The 12,366-nt window shown below is 43.8% G+C and overlaps 3 protein-coding genes across 3 annotated transcripts; 2 read left to right on the top strand and 1 right to left on the bottom strand.

Moving 5' to 3' along the window:
• The first annotated feature begins 76 nt into the window (after positions 1-76).
• Positions 77-2,916, top strand: gpbar1 (G protein-coupled bile acid receptor 1). The gene is made up of 2 exons (XM_034608966.1): positions 77-345; positions 1,723-2,916. Exon 2 carries the CDS (start codon positions 1,791-1,793, stop codon positions 2,814-2,816), a length of 1,026 nt encoding a protein of 341 aa, XP_034464857.1. The 5' UTR covers positions 77-345; positions 1,723-1,790; the 3' UTR covers positions 2,817-2,916.
• A 1,703-nt stretch (positions 2,917-4,619) lies between these two features.
• LOC117775610 (keratin, type II cytoskeletal 8-like) lies at positions 4,620-8,336 on the bottom strand. Its single transcript, XM_034608941.1, has 9 exons — positions 8,143-8,336; positions 7,135-7,343; positions 6,937-6,997; positions 6,752-6,847; positions 6,093-6,257; positions 5,785-5,910; positions 5,482-5,702; positions 5,362-5,387; positions 4,620-5,059 (listed from the first exon to the last, which is right to left on the bottom strand). The coding sequence occupies exons 1-9, from the start codon at positions 8,296-8,298 to the stop codon at positions 5,052-5,054; spliced, it is 1,068 nt and encodes a 355-aa protein (XP_034464832.1). The 5' UTR covers positions 8,299-8,336; the 3' UTR covers positions 4,620-5,051.
• A 299-nt stretch (positions 8,337-8,635) lies between these two features.
• Positions 8,636-12,012, top strand: LOC117775559 (keratin, type I cytoskeletal 18-like). The gene is made up of 8 exons (XM_034608857.1): positions 8,636-9,046; positions 9,155-9,237; positions 9,329-9,485; positions 9,576-9,737; positions 9,828-9,953; positions 10,381-10,610; positions 10,884-10,918; positions 11,581-12,012. The coding sequence occupies exons 1-8, from the start codon at positions 8,669-8,671 to the stop codon at positions 11,880-11,882; spliced, it is 1,473 nt and encodes a 490-aa protein (XP_034464748.1). The 5' UTR covers positions 8,636-8,668; the 3' UTR covers positions 11,883-12,012.
• Positions 12,013-12,366: the final 354 nt, after the last annotated feature.

Below are 12,366 nucleotides of genomic sequence, written 5' to 3'. Positions count from 1 at the left end.
CTCAGGAAAAGACAGACCTACATTAGTCTATAACTCCCCTCCTCCTCTTCCTCCTCCTCCTTTCCAGTATGCACTTCCCCTTTAAAGTATCTGAGAGGAACAGCCGCACATTTGGCTTCTCTCTCTGCGTCTCTCTCGGAGTCAGTGGTGGGGAAAGGCTGCTGGGGCTGAGTGGACCGAAGGGATTTTGACTGATAATAGAAGCTCCTGTAGTTTGTGGTGGAGGTGACACAGGCTGTGGGTATGAAATGCAGGGGAAAGTTAACAGGAGAGTGATAAGAAACTCGGTTTTACTTGAATTTCCTTTGGCAGAGGATACATGTCTGGACTGTGCATCCCCAAAAGGTAAGAGTACTACTAGTTTGTGCATAAAAAGCCAAAGATTATTACATATTTTTCTTGATATTCATTAAATCACATCACAGATAGTGTTCGGAGTTCAGAATTATTAATGATATCATGTGTATTTTATCCCTTTTCAGTTTCCTCTAATTCTAAGACAAATCCGGAAATATCTTTAAAACTAATTTAATGAAAGAGAGTCGACAGAAAACACAAAACTAAGCCAGAATAAATATGATTCATGTTCCTGTGCATGTTTACACCTTTTTAAGACTCTTTTAAGACAATACTCACTGAAACTGGAACAGGACTTTGGTACCATAAAATTCCTTTCACTGAGTTTTGTTTGCTTGTAAATCGGTGTTTGCTCCTTTATATATATATATATATTCAATATATACATATATATATGCATACTGGTATGGTGCAATATTTGATTTCAAAGTTGCATATATGATGTTAAACTTTGTTAAAAATGATTGTTGCACTGTTATTACAATAATCCTCTTTCGATGGCAGATATGCACTGAGCTAAAAAGGGAGACACAATAAAGCTGAACCATAAAGCAAATCGACATAAAACTATGTGTTAAATGTAGGTGGGGTAAATTCGCCTCAAGATATCACTTTCTATATTATAATAGAAACAAAGGCCGGCGTAACCCCAGAGTCCCCTGCTGATCAATTATTGATTGACAGCAGCCGAACGTCCATTGACATGTGCTCTTGGCGAACGGGTTCGGTTTGTTTCAGTGGTCAACAAACTGCCTCCTTCAGCCAATTCTGTGGATTCTGCGTCGTTTGTCTTGACGATTTTACTAGAAAATCAATCAATCAAAATGTTGTTGTAAAACTCATATTCCCAAATCACAATTTGCCTCATAGGTTTTAACAAGGTGCCATAAAAAACGTTTTAAAAGGGTTATAAACATGTAGAAACCTCAGAGAGAGCAACAAGTGAGGGATCCCTCTCCCAGGAAGGACAGAAGGGCAATAGATGTCACGTTAAAATGTTATCATGCAGAATTTGCTATTTGTTGTGTTGCTTCTCATTGTTCTGTTGCCGCAGGAACAAATCGTGGGTGTAATGGTAAAACGAAACCTAACTGATCCCCAGAATTTGTGTGAAGGAAGAAAGTGAAATAGAAAGGAACTCATTTCTGCTTTTCCTCCTTTCTTCCATTCTCCCTCCATCTTTTTCCAATTTCAGCAAAGTTGAACAAGGACATCTTTTTTTATCCCTTTATCCTTTCATCCTACAATATGCCCTTTTCTGGATAAGCTTCTGGAAGAGCTCAGGTCATTTTGGATATTAGTTCCTGGTCCTGTTCTGGACAGGGTCTCCTCATTTACTCCAGTTATGACGGTGTTTCTCTGCAGGGTAGCTGCACCTTAATGGGAGTGGTGCCGGGCTGCGAATGTGAGCAAGTCTCCAGATTCCAACCGCGATGGACGACAATGACTCCTTCTTCGGCCTCTCCAGGGAGCAGCTCATCTATGCCATCACCGTGCCGCTGTCGACCTCCATCATCCTGGCCAACCTCGTCATCATCCTGGGCATCGCCTGGAACCGCCAGCTCCACAACACGCCCAACTACTTCTTCCTCAGCCTGCTGGTGGCGGACATGTGCACGGGTGTGGCGTTGCCTTTCGTACCGCTCATGGGCCTGAACCGGGAGTTGAGCTTCAGCTCCTGCTTGGTGGCGCACATATTTCCAAACTTCCTCTTCTTGGCGTTCCTCTTCAACCTGGTAATGGTGCACTATGAGCGCTACATTTGCATTGTCACCCCCCTGCATTACAATAACTTGTGGATGCATCGCAGCTTTCCTCTAGCGTTGCTCGTGGTGTGGGTGCCTCCGCTTCTGTACGCGTGTCTACCTGCTTTCGGGTGGAACAACTGGACAGGACCAGATTGGAACGGCTGTTGTTGTGCAGGTAGCCAAAATTTGACCCTACTTTCAAACTGTTCAACAAATGGAACCACCTGCTGCTCGTACCGGCGAGTATTCCCCAACGCTTTCATCTACTTAGAGGTGTATGGACTCGTCCTGCCTGCTATTCTTACCATCGCTGCCATGACTGGCCGTGTCCTGTGGATCACCCGAGGCCAGCTGAAGGACATTTGCCGCCTCCATCGCTCGGTGGATCGGGGCAGTCAGGCCTCGTACCAGGAGCAGAGGCTGAACCTGCGGTACACTCGCTGCGTGGTGGCCGTGTCGCTGACTTTCCTCGCCTGCTGGGTTCCCTACCTCATCTACATGCACGTCTGCGTCGCCGTCTTGCTCAGCGACACCAAGAGGAACTCCACCGCTCACATCGTGCTGTCCTGCACTGGCATCGGGAGCATGGCCGTGGTGCCGCTGGTGCTCGGCCTGGCCAACAAGCAGTACACGGAGCCGGCGTACAAACTTCTCCAGAAACTCAGAGACAGGTGGAGAAAGACGCAGGCGTCAGAGGAGGTGGTGGTCTGAGAAAACACGAATGATTCTGAATATTTATGAAGATAAATCCGCACGAAATGATGATGAACTGCATGCACACAGTCGGCCAAGAGGGGAAATATTTATTTACAAAATTAAAACACATTGTCTTTGTTTCTTTCACAATATATTTTAGGGCCCCTGACCAGATGACAACGTCACACTTCTATGATATTAACTTAATAATTTAAATATATGTTTTTCTGGGGGCATCAGAAAATGGTTTGAGTTCCAGAGATTAAAAAATAAGTAACATTATTGAAACTGCAAAACCTCCACAGTGCACCTTTAAAATAGAAATTGTACAATATGTTGGAACAACGAGCAAAGAAAATGAACATTTTGTTTCAAATTATCGCACAACTTACACTTGAATAAACCTAATAACACATATTTATTTAACATAAGAGCTCATTGGCTAATGTACACAATGTTTGATGGTGATGAATTTAAATGTTTGCCTCCAGGTTTTGAATCCATTATCCTCTCAAAATGATTTTGGGATTTCCTGCCAGACAGATTTTCTTGTAACCAGCAGACCGATCAGATTCTTCTTGTCTATGAGGGGGCACAGCCTCATTTTTATATTAATGCTCTTTAAAAATTTCCAAATAGGCCTGTATGTTGGTGTTAGCCTTTTCTATGGTGTCCTTGTTGCAAGAAAATCTTAAAAAATGATTTTCAAGAGGGTGAACAACAAGCAAGCTGAAATGTAACTATAACATCATGCAGGAAGGTTAAATAAAACAATAAAGCTCAGAGACAAACCTGCTCTGCACATCAGTATCACTTCTCGTAAATTTTCTCCATCTGTCCCCCCCCCCCCCTGCCTGCAATGTTTACTCCTACTTCCCTCACCAGTGTTTATCTATATACTGGCATGCAAGAGGAGAAAGGGGGAGAGGGGATGCATCCACAGGCCGTAATACATCTACGGGACATGAGGAGATTAGGCCGGAAAAGAAACATGAAGGGAAAACCATCTGAAAGTCAAAGTTGAGGATCCACAGAGTTATGAGTTTCCACTTTCAGTCACATTTCGATAAAAAAGTTGGAGGCATGTCAAAAGCTGTTGCAGGCTCGTGTGTCGGGGGAACGTCTGTGTTCAAAGAGGAAAATGAGATTTCGATTTTCTAATGTCCTTAAAGGCAGAATGTGTCGTGGCATTTGTTCTTCCCAAAGCAAAATGTGATTTTAAATCGTGTGCACAGAGCATGTGGGTGGAAAAAGGGACAGACGGCAATTAAGTCAAGGAGGAGAAGCGGCCTTTAATCGAGTCAAACGGCGAAACAAGGTCTGACCTGTTGTGGGACATTAGGACGTATGTGACATCGTCATGTGGCTGAACAGCCGTGTACCAGTGTGTTTTCCACATCAGAGCATTGTGTTCATGTCAGGAAGACAGAGAAGAGGAGGAGGAAACTGGATGAGGCTCCACCTCCTCTCCTCTGTATCAAAACAAATCTCTGAACAAACACTGTCTCTGTCTTTAGCACATTTATGTAATTGTCTGACATTCAAAATGATTAAAGCCCCTTTCCAATGCTAAGATAAGCTACATATGAGTGGCATCAATCTCTGGCTAAGACTAGAATTACTTCCCGGTATTTGTACGCCTCCGTCAACCAGTGCACTTTCAGTCTAAATATGTTTTCTTCCAGACTCACAAGGGATGAGAAGATAAACATGTGAGGAAATACAGATGAAGACCAACAGAACAGAAACATTCCTTTGACCATCTGCTTGATCCCACAATTTCCATATTTGATTCATTCCAAAGAAAGAGTCGGGTGATTTTTCTGCTGCACAAAGACAATATTTTATTCTTATTTTGCTCACAAATGTAGAGGAAATACATTGATTCCACCAAAGAGCACCACACGATAAGAAAGGCTGAAAAACACTGCACTGACATAAAAGTTTCCAAGTTCAAGCACAAATTCTGCGAAAAACCCTCCCAAGAAGCTGCGGATGAAAGAGTTTCAATGATCCAACCATGTTTGAATTCACATTTTGCGGATATCAGGTAATTTCTGCGGTGACGGACAGCCCCGCTCAATCGTCGGAGTAATGGGAGCTTTCCGACACGACCCTGCCCGACTCCACCTCCACCCGGATGAGCAGGCGCTTCTTGGAGGCGGGGTCCGCAGGCGGTGGGTTGGGGCGGCTTCTCGGGCAGGTGAGCGTCTGCGTGCAGGTAAGGACTTGGATTGGTTGGTTGGTTTTTTAGATACCTGATTGAAAGAGAGGTTTGATTTTAGTGGGACACGATACATCAATCAATCATGAGAATTATGTGACGTATTGAATAGATACAGATTTATGTGTCCATTTTTTAATTCAACTATTCATTAGATCTTAGATTTGTATATTGTATATTTTTATCATATGTTATAGAAGGCAAACCTTATTATTACTAAGGTTGGTAACCACTGTAAACACCAACATGCAACAATAAAACCCAGAAATAAACATCAATATTCTTTGTATTTCACAGTTTTTATGCTTTTTTATGATTTCAGAAAAAGGTTCTCACCTGTGTGACGCATCAGGCCGTGCATTCTTCACAGGGATGGAGCAGAGACAGTGGTTAGCGCGAGAATCAATGAATCGTGTTATTAACGAGTGAATACACCAAACACCGATGTTGTCATACCTCTCTTCCTCGCCCTCCAGCAGCTTGCGGTACGTGGCGATCTCGATGTCCAGCGCCAGCTTCAGGTTCATCAGCTCCTGGTGCTCGCGGATCTGCCCGGCCAAGTCCTGCTTGGCCCGCCTCAGGGCCTCCTCCAGCTGGGCGATGTCCTCCCGGGCCTTCTGCAGGCTGTTGTCGCCCTCGTTACGCATGCCGTCGATGTCCTTCCTCAGAGACTCTTCCTACAGAGAGAGGAGCAGAAGCTGAAGGCTGCTTGGATGAAGACGACTGAAATCTAAGTTTGCGTCTATGTGATTTTCTAACCTTCCTCATGAGAGCCTCCAGGTCACCGTTGAGCCTCTGGATGTGGCGAACCAAGTCTGAGATCTCCCTCTTTAAATCACGCACGTCCTGCTCACGCTGTCCTGCAGTTTGGACCATGGCGTCTATCTGTGTGGGGAAATGTGAACAATGTTGAGGATTAGGATGTAGAATAAGTTTTAAAGATATTTAGTAGTAACTGAGATTTAAAAGAAAATATCAAACTTTGTCAAGCTCAAAAAAACTATCACTGAGTTCATCTTGTTATTATTATTATTATTGTACAGATGTTTTAGCATCATCCTCCTCACCTTCCTCTGGTTCCATTGCTCGGCCTCCAATCTGGTGCGGTTGGCCACCTCGGCGTACTGATTCTTGACGTTCTCTACGATCTCGTTCATGTCCAGAGACCGCTTGCTGTTGTCGGGCAGGATCACCGTCTTGTTCTGCACGAGGGACTCCAGCTCCTTGATCTCCTGCAGGGGGCAGACACGAGCACGAAAAATATTGTTCTTTCATCCTCATTCTTTGGTGTTAAAGGTTCAGTGAGTAGTATTTAGTGACATCTAGTGGTGAAGTTGCATGTTGCAGCTGAATACCCCTCACCTCACCCTCCCCTTGACAGACAACCTGTGTAGCCTAAAAAACATGGCGGCCTCCGTAGAGAGGAGCCGCTCCTGATGTAAATATAAAGTCTTTAAATATAAAGGGCTCATTCTAGGGTAAAGATAATTCATACAATTTAGATGAAACACACAAGTGAAAACAATAATTTTATATTCATTTTGTCCCAATAGATCAATTTCACCTAAATCTTACACACTGCACCTTTAATTGTCATTTTAAACCCCCAGGGTGGGAATCACTGCTGTACAATATCATATGTTAGAATGTATAACCTTTTTAATGTACATTAAGTAGAAAACCACAAAGGAGAGAATAATACAAATTAAATAAACCCCATTATTACCTCATCATAGCCAATCCTGAGGAAGTCCAGTTTTCCCATCAGGTCCTCCAGGTCCAGGGCCAGAGTCACTTCCTCCAAGTGACCTTCATCTACATCCTGTTTGTATAAATATATGAATACCCATATATAGATAAAATACAGCATGATTTTAATTAGTTTTTAATTAATTAAGTGGCTCACGGTACCTTTTTGGTGACGATAAAATCATTCTCCACATCAGCTTTCTTCAGCAACTCGTCCTCATACCTGAGACCAAGTGAAAATAAAGGGTGAACATTTCTTTTGTGCCCATAATGAATCATTTAAATCATCTGAATGAATGATCTTGTTCATTCTCATATTCCCATTCACTTATAGCCCCCCCCCCAGTGTGAGGTGCTGACCTCCTCTTGGTGTCCTCCACCTCGTCCTGGTTCTTGATCAGCTCGACCTGCAGCTTGTCCTGGTCCTGGAGCAAGGTCTCGATCTGCTGCTCCAGCTCGTTCTCCAGCTGCTTCACGATGTCGTCCACCTTCCCCTCGTACTCCTCCTGCTCCTTGAGGATCTTCATCTTCGTGTCCAGCTTCTTGTTCTCGTCCTCCAGGTTTTTCACCTGAGGTGGAGGGAAACAAATGTACTTGTGATTTAAGCTCAATTTTAAAAAAGTCCCATTCTGCTATGTTGTGCTGCAGCTGAGGTTTTACATGTTATGTGGTTCATGTTGATAATGACAGGTGAGGATGTTTTTGCTCACTGAAATTATGTGCGTAGCCTGTTATCATGTTTGCTGTTGAGAAAGAATGTAGAGAGACGAGGAGATTAAAGGAGTGTTTAATCTGTGAACCAAATGTAATTACATCTGTTGTTTTTACTCAAAAACCAAAGGTTCCTTTAAACCCTGAGTTTTTTACGAGTGAAGACCCTTGTAAGTACTTCTCATGGCCTCAGGTGACAGAATGGTTCACAGCTCAGAGCGTGAGACTGAGCCACGCTCCGGTCATATATACATACATATAATCAACTGGCAAAACATAGTGTGTCTTGATTGCCTGATTTAATTAATTTGTATTGTTTTATTATTATTATTTGTATCTTATATCATTGTTTGAAATACATTTTTTTAATGTATTTAATATTTTTCACATCACTTCAATATTTTAGAATACTATTATTTACTTTTTTACTTTGTCTAAAATATTTTATCTATTCTAATCCTGTTTCAATAAAGAGAACATCGTTGCTTTAGTTAAGAATTTTCCTAAATATTTAAGTTATTTGTGTATTATTATTATCAGTAGCAGCAGCAGCAGCAGTAGTAGTAGTAGTAATATAGTAGTAGTAGTAGTAGTAGTATTACTGTTATCAATAACTGATGGATCACTTGCAGAGATCAGACACTGGGATTTACAGACCTTGTCAATCAGCTGGACGAACTTGTCGTTGAGTCCCACCATGTCGTCCTTCTCCCTGGTTTTACCGGAGGGGTTGATCTTGGTGGGCTGACTCCTGGCCGGGCCCTTGCCCCCTGGGGAGTAGGTCTGGCTGCTGTAATCTCTGGGCTGAGACATGCTGGAGGCTGGAGGTGTAGATGCTGGAGGAACGAGCGGTGAAGGCACCGACAGCTCCCCGCAGCAGCTGCTTTTAAACCGGACAGGGACCACCCATCACCTCGCCACTGCTCTCCATGTGTCCAATCACAAGAGGACAAGTGCACATCACAGTGAGAAATAGGAAAAAGTCAACATGAAATACTTGAATTTCCAGTGTGAGCCAGTTTGTCAGGAGTGTTGTTGGGCACTGGGAGCCAATGGCACCACTGGGGGGCGGATTCGTGCGTAAAAAGCAGGTATAAAACCTACCTGCATCCTTTGCCTCCATCAGGTGACTCTCCCAGCTGAAATACAGTCCGTGTGAGCTCTCTGACATCCAGCTGCAGTCATGCCTTCAAACACCTCCGCCAGCATGTTCGGTGGAGCCGGGGGAAGGGGATCCAGGGCGTCCGTGGCGAGCCTCCAGGGGCTGCGCAACGTCCTGCGCAACGAGCCGGAGAAGGACTTCCCGCGCCCCGCACCTGCAGCTCAGGCCACACCTGCAGCTCCAGCCGCTCCCGCAGCGCCCGCAGCCCCCGCAGATGACAAGCAAACTCTGCGGGGTCTCAACGATCGCCTGTCCGGCTACCTGAACAGGGTGAAGCAGCTGAGGGAGGAGAACGACAACCTGGAGAAGCAGATCGATGAGATTTTGGCCAAGAGGAAGACACCTGAGGGTCGAGACTGGGATGAGACCGAGAAACCCCTGGATGAGCTCAAGAACAAGGTCTGTCATCAGATTCTAAGAATAAATAAATAACTTAGGTACTTTTATTTGAAATAAGAGACCATTGAAATATTCCTGTTAATATACATCCTGCATTTTTCTCCTTAGATCAAAGATATCGCCATGGACAATGCCAAGCTGCTGCTCCAGATTGACAACACCAAGTTGGCCAACCAGGACTTCCAGAACAAGTAGGATTTGGTCTGCAGAATAATTACAACCACAATTTTGGATGAAGTGAGTATTTGTGCATCACTCTTGGATTGTTTCTCCTGTTTGCAGGGAGGAAGATGAGAAAAAGGCCCGCAAGGAACTGGAAAACGACTTGGAGGATCTGAAGAGGACGGCTGAGGACACCAGGCTGAACTGCGAGCAGACGAAGAAGGAGACTGACCTGGTGAAGGAGGAGCTGCAGCGCCTCAAGCGAGAACACAAAGAGGTGAGGCTTCAAAACTAAAACATAAATCACACACACTTTTAAGATTGAGATGTGAGATGTGAGGCAAAATTGCAATTGTGGCTCTTGCAGGACGTGAATGGCCTGTGTGAGAAGATCAAGGATTCTGAGGTTATCGTCGAGATTGACTCCCAGAATTCCAAACTGGCCGATAATCTCAACAAGATCCGCGGCCAGTACGATAAACTGGCCAAGAAGAACCTAAAGGACACTGACGATTGGTACCAGAGCAAGGTACAGTACCTGCAGGCTGTCCTTCTATCTCCTCCCTACCTCCCCCCCTGTTGATGTCACCATGTTCATCTTCTCCCCCCCTCTCTCCAGTTTGACAACATCAAGGTGGTGGAGGCCCAAAACGTGGAGGTCCTGCATTCTGGAAAGTCAGAGCACAAGGATCTGCTCAAACAGAAACAAATGCTGGAAATTAAGATCCAGAGTTTGCAGAGCAAGGTAAACACAACACGAAATGGACTAGAACAAAGAGAAATCCCCTGGAACCAAACATTACCAATATGCAAAGTGTTCATAACCCATTCTCAAGACGTGTGTAGACAGAGTGTTTTACAAAAGGTTGTGACATCTGACGAATAAAAGATCCCACTCAGAACCCAAAGTCCCCAAAAACCCTTGAAACTAAATATTTATGTCACAATATCTTTATGTCAGGAATGCTAAAACCCCCCCACAGGATACCTGTCTCACAAACTTCCTGACTCCCCTGTCATTAAACTGTGAACCTGCTACTTTAATCCAGACAAACTCTTGGCCCGTCTCACTGTAGTCTGACAAACCACCTGGATCAACAAGCTATGATGATGTAAAGGTCTATTATGTGTTCTTCGAAGTTTGTACATCATTGGTATATTACTCCTTTCAGATCCGAAACCTGGAGGAAAGCCAGAGGAACACCGAGATGGAGTACGGTCAACGCCTGGTCCCTCTCAACGGGGGGATACTGAGCCTGTCGGCGCAGTTGGAGAAGGTGAGGTCGCAGGTGGAGCACCATGCTGACAACAACAAGAACCTGCTGTGCGTCAAGATGAAGCTGGAGTCGGAAATCAATAGCTACCAGCAGCTGATCCTCGGGATGACCACTGACCCTGAGAGGTGAGGACGGTCGGAGAGGGATAACGATGGTTGTAAACGGTGGGAAACGTGATGGTTGCTCGTCACTACAACCAATTGAGTTTAACGTGTTGAGAAATACACAGTTAGATGAGAAGATTGATAAAATGTTCACGATAATACGGTAAATTTCAAAGCTACAGCCAGTCCTGTTTCTTTTGGCATAAACACACCCCAACACATAGGAAAAGAAAAATACGGTAGACCTTTTTCCCCCACACACTTTAGCATACTTATCCTCTTCTCCCCTGACAGCTTGGAGTTCTCTTTAGAGGACGCAGTTCACAGCGGTAAGTTACACATCCAGCTTAAAAGAAAAAGATCATAATGATTCCAGCTTGTTTTTGCCAAGAAAGATCAGGTTTCAGTTTGGTCTTGTAAATTGCCGCCACGGACACGAACTAACACTGGAAAGGTGTAAAGAATATATTAATGTTTTTATACCTTTCCGTTCTTTTTTGAATCAACAGCAAGGTTGATAGAGTTGTATGCAGAGTTAATGCATGAACACTAACCCTCACATCACTCTTGATTTAAGGAATAGTTTTGTGAAGTGTGTGTGTTTGCTTTCTTGCCAAGAGTCACAAGAAATGATTGCTTAGTTTAGCTTAAAACTGGGTTGTAACTAGTTGTAGCGTCTTCGTTGGACATGAGAGTCCAAAGCATCGCGAGAAAGCAAATAGGCATATTTCCAAAATGTTCTAGTGTTGTTTTCACATTTCACCCTGTAACCACTTGCAAACACACCCAATTTAACACTGCAACGTCATCATGAATGTTGATTTTCACAAGCTACCCAATGTCATTTGTCCTGTTTCCAACAAACTCTGGGGACTTGTTGATTTCTAGCAGTAGCCCACTGAATTAAAAGAAAGGCAGAGGGACCAAAGGGAAGATAAACACAGTTATTTGCCTAAAGCTCGTAAAATCTGACTCATCTTCTTGTTTGCAGAACGGCCAAAGCCTGACAACCAGGTGCCGGAGAAGCAGCAGAAAGTGAAAGAAAAAGCCGCTGTGAAGAAAGAGAAGAACCCAGCGAACAAATCCACCCCTCCTGCTGGAGGAGAGCCCACCAAGGCCGAGGAAGTCGCTGCCAATAACGCAGAGGCTCCAAATGCACCAAAAGGCAAAACCGAAAAGAAAACCAAGACCAATACTAAGAAGGGCTCCTCATCTTCCTCCTCTTCTTCCTCCTCTGATTCCGAGAAGGAAGAAGATAAGCCCAAGACGGAGGGTGAAGTCGCAAACACTTGACCTTAAAAAGCTAAAAGGTTTTCTGTCAATCAGCCAAGTTTCCTATTAACCGACTGCTGCTGCCAAACCTGAAAAGCTTCTACGAGATTGTTTGTTTTCTCTGATGTCAGAAAATAAAGACATTTGTTGCCAAAAGTGAATCATATTGTTTTTTCGTTTTTCATCATAACATTACCATAAACTGTGGGGTGGCTCAGCTACTTTGATAAAGCAGACACTATGTTTTGCCAAAATTTAAATGTATGAACTTTTATTATTATAATATAATTACTATATTATTATAACTTCATGGTTTTGATTGTAAATTGTCAGAAAACTTTCATCATAATATCCCACAACACAAGGTGACATCACCATCACGTCTCGTTTTGTCCGACCAGTCGTTCAAAACCCACAAATATTCAATCAACATTTAGAAAAACAGCAAAGTCACACATTAGAAAAACTGAGACTGTCCCATGTTCTGCATTTATGCTTGAAAAAC

Source organism: Hippoglossus hippoglossus, chromosome 2 (genome assembly GCF_009819705.1).
Source record: "Hippoglossus hippoglossus isolate fHipHip1 chromosome 2, fHipHip1.pri, whole genome shotgun sequence".
NCBI lineage: Eukaryota > Metazoa > Chordata > Actinopteri > Pleuronectiformes > Pleuronectidae > Hippoglossus > Hippoglossus hippoglossus.
This window is presented reverse-complemented; position numbering and strand designations above follow the sequence as displayed.

What these genes read in the sequence shown, in the direction of transcription:
- LOC117775559 (XM_034608857.1), top strand. Translation starts at nt 8,669, where the DNA reads ATGCCTTCAAACACCTCCGCCAGCATGTTCGGTGGAGCCGGGGGAAGG. An exon ending in TGGATGAGCTCAAGAACAAG is followed by an intron (nt 9,047 to 9,154) that starts GTCTGTCATCAG and finishes TTTTCTCCTTAG; the next exon opens with ATCAAAGATATCGCCATGGA. An exon ending in TCCAGAGTTTGCAGAGCAAG is followed by an intron (nt 9,954 to 10,380) that starts GTAAACACAACA and finishes TACTCCTTTCAG; the next exon opens with ATCCGAAACCTGGAGGAAAG.
- gpbar1 (XM_034608966.1), top strand. Translation starts at nt 1,791, where the DNA reads ATGGACGACAATGACTCCTTCTTCGGCCTCTCCAGGGAGCAGCTCATC.
- LOC117775610 (XM_034608941.1), bottom strand. Translation starts at nt 8,298, where the DNA reads ATGTCTCAGCCCAGAGATTACAGCAGCCAGACCTACTCCCCAGGGGGC. An exon ending in TCGTCCAGCTGATTGACAAG is followed by an intron (nt 7,344 to 8,142) that starts GTCTGTAAATCC and finishes CCTCCACCTCAG; the next exon opens with GTGAAAAACCTGGAGGACGA. An exon ending in ATTTTATCGTCACCAAAAAG is followed by an intron (nt 6,848 to 6,936) that starts GTACCGTGAGCC and finishes TTATACAAACAG; the next exon opens with GATGTAGATGAAGGTCACTT.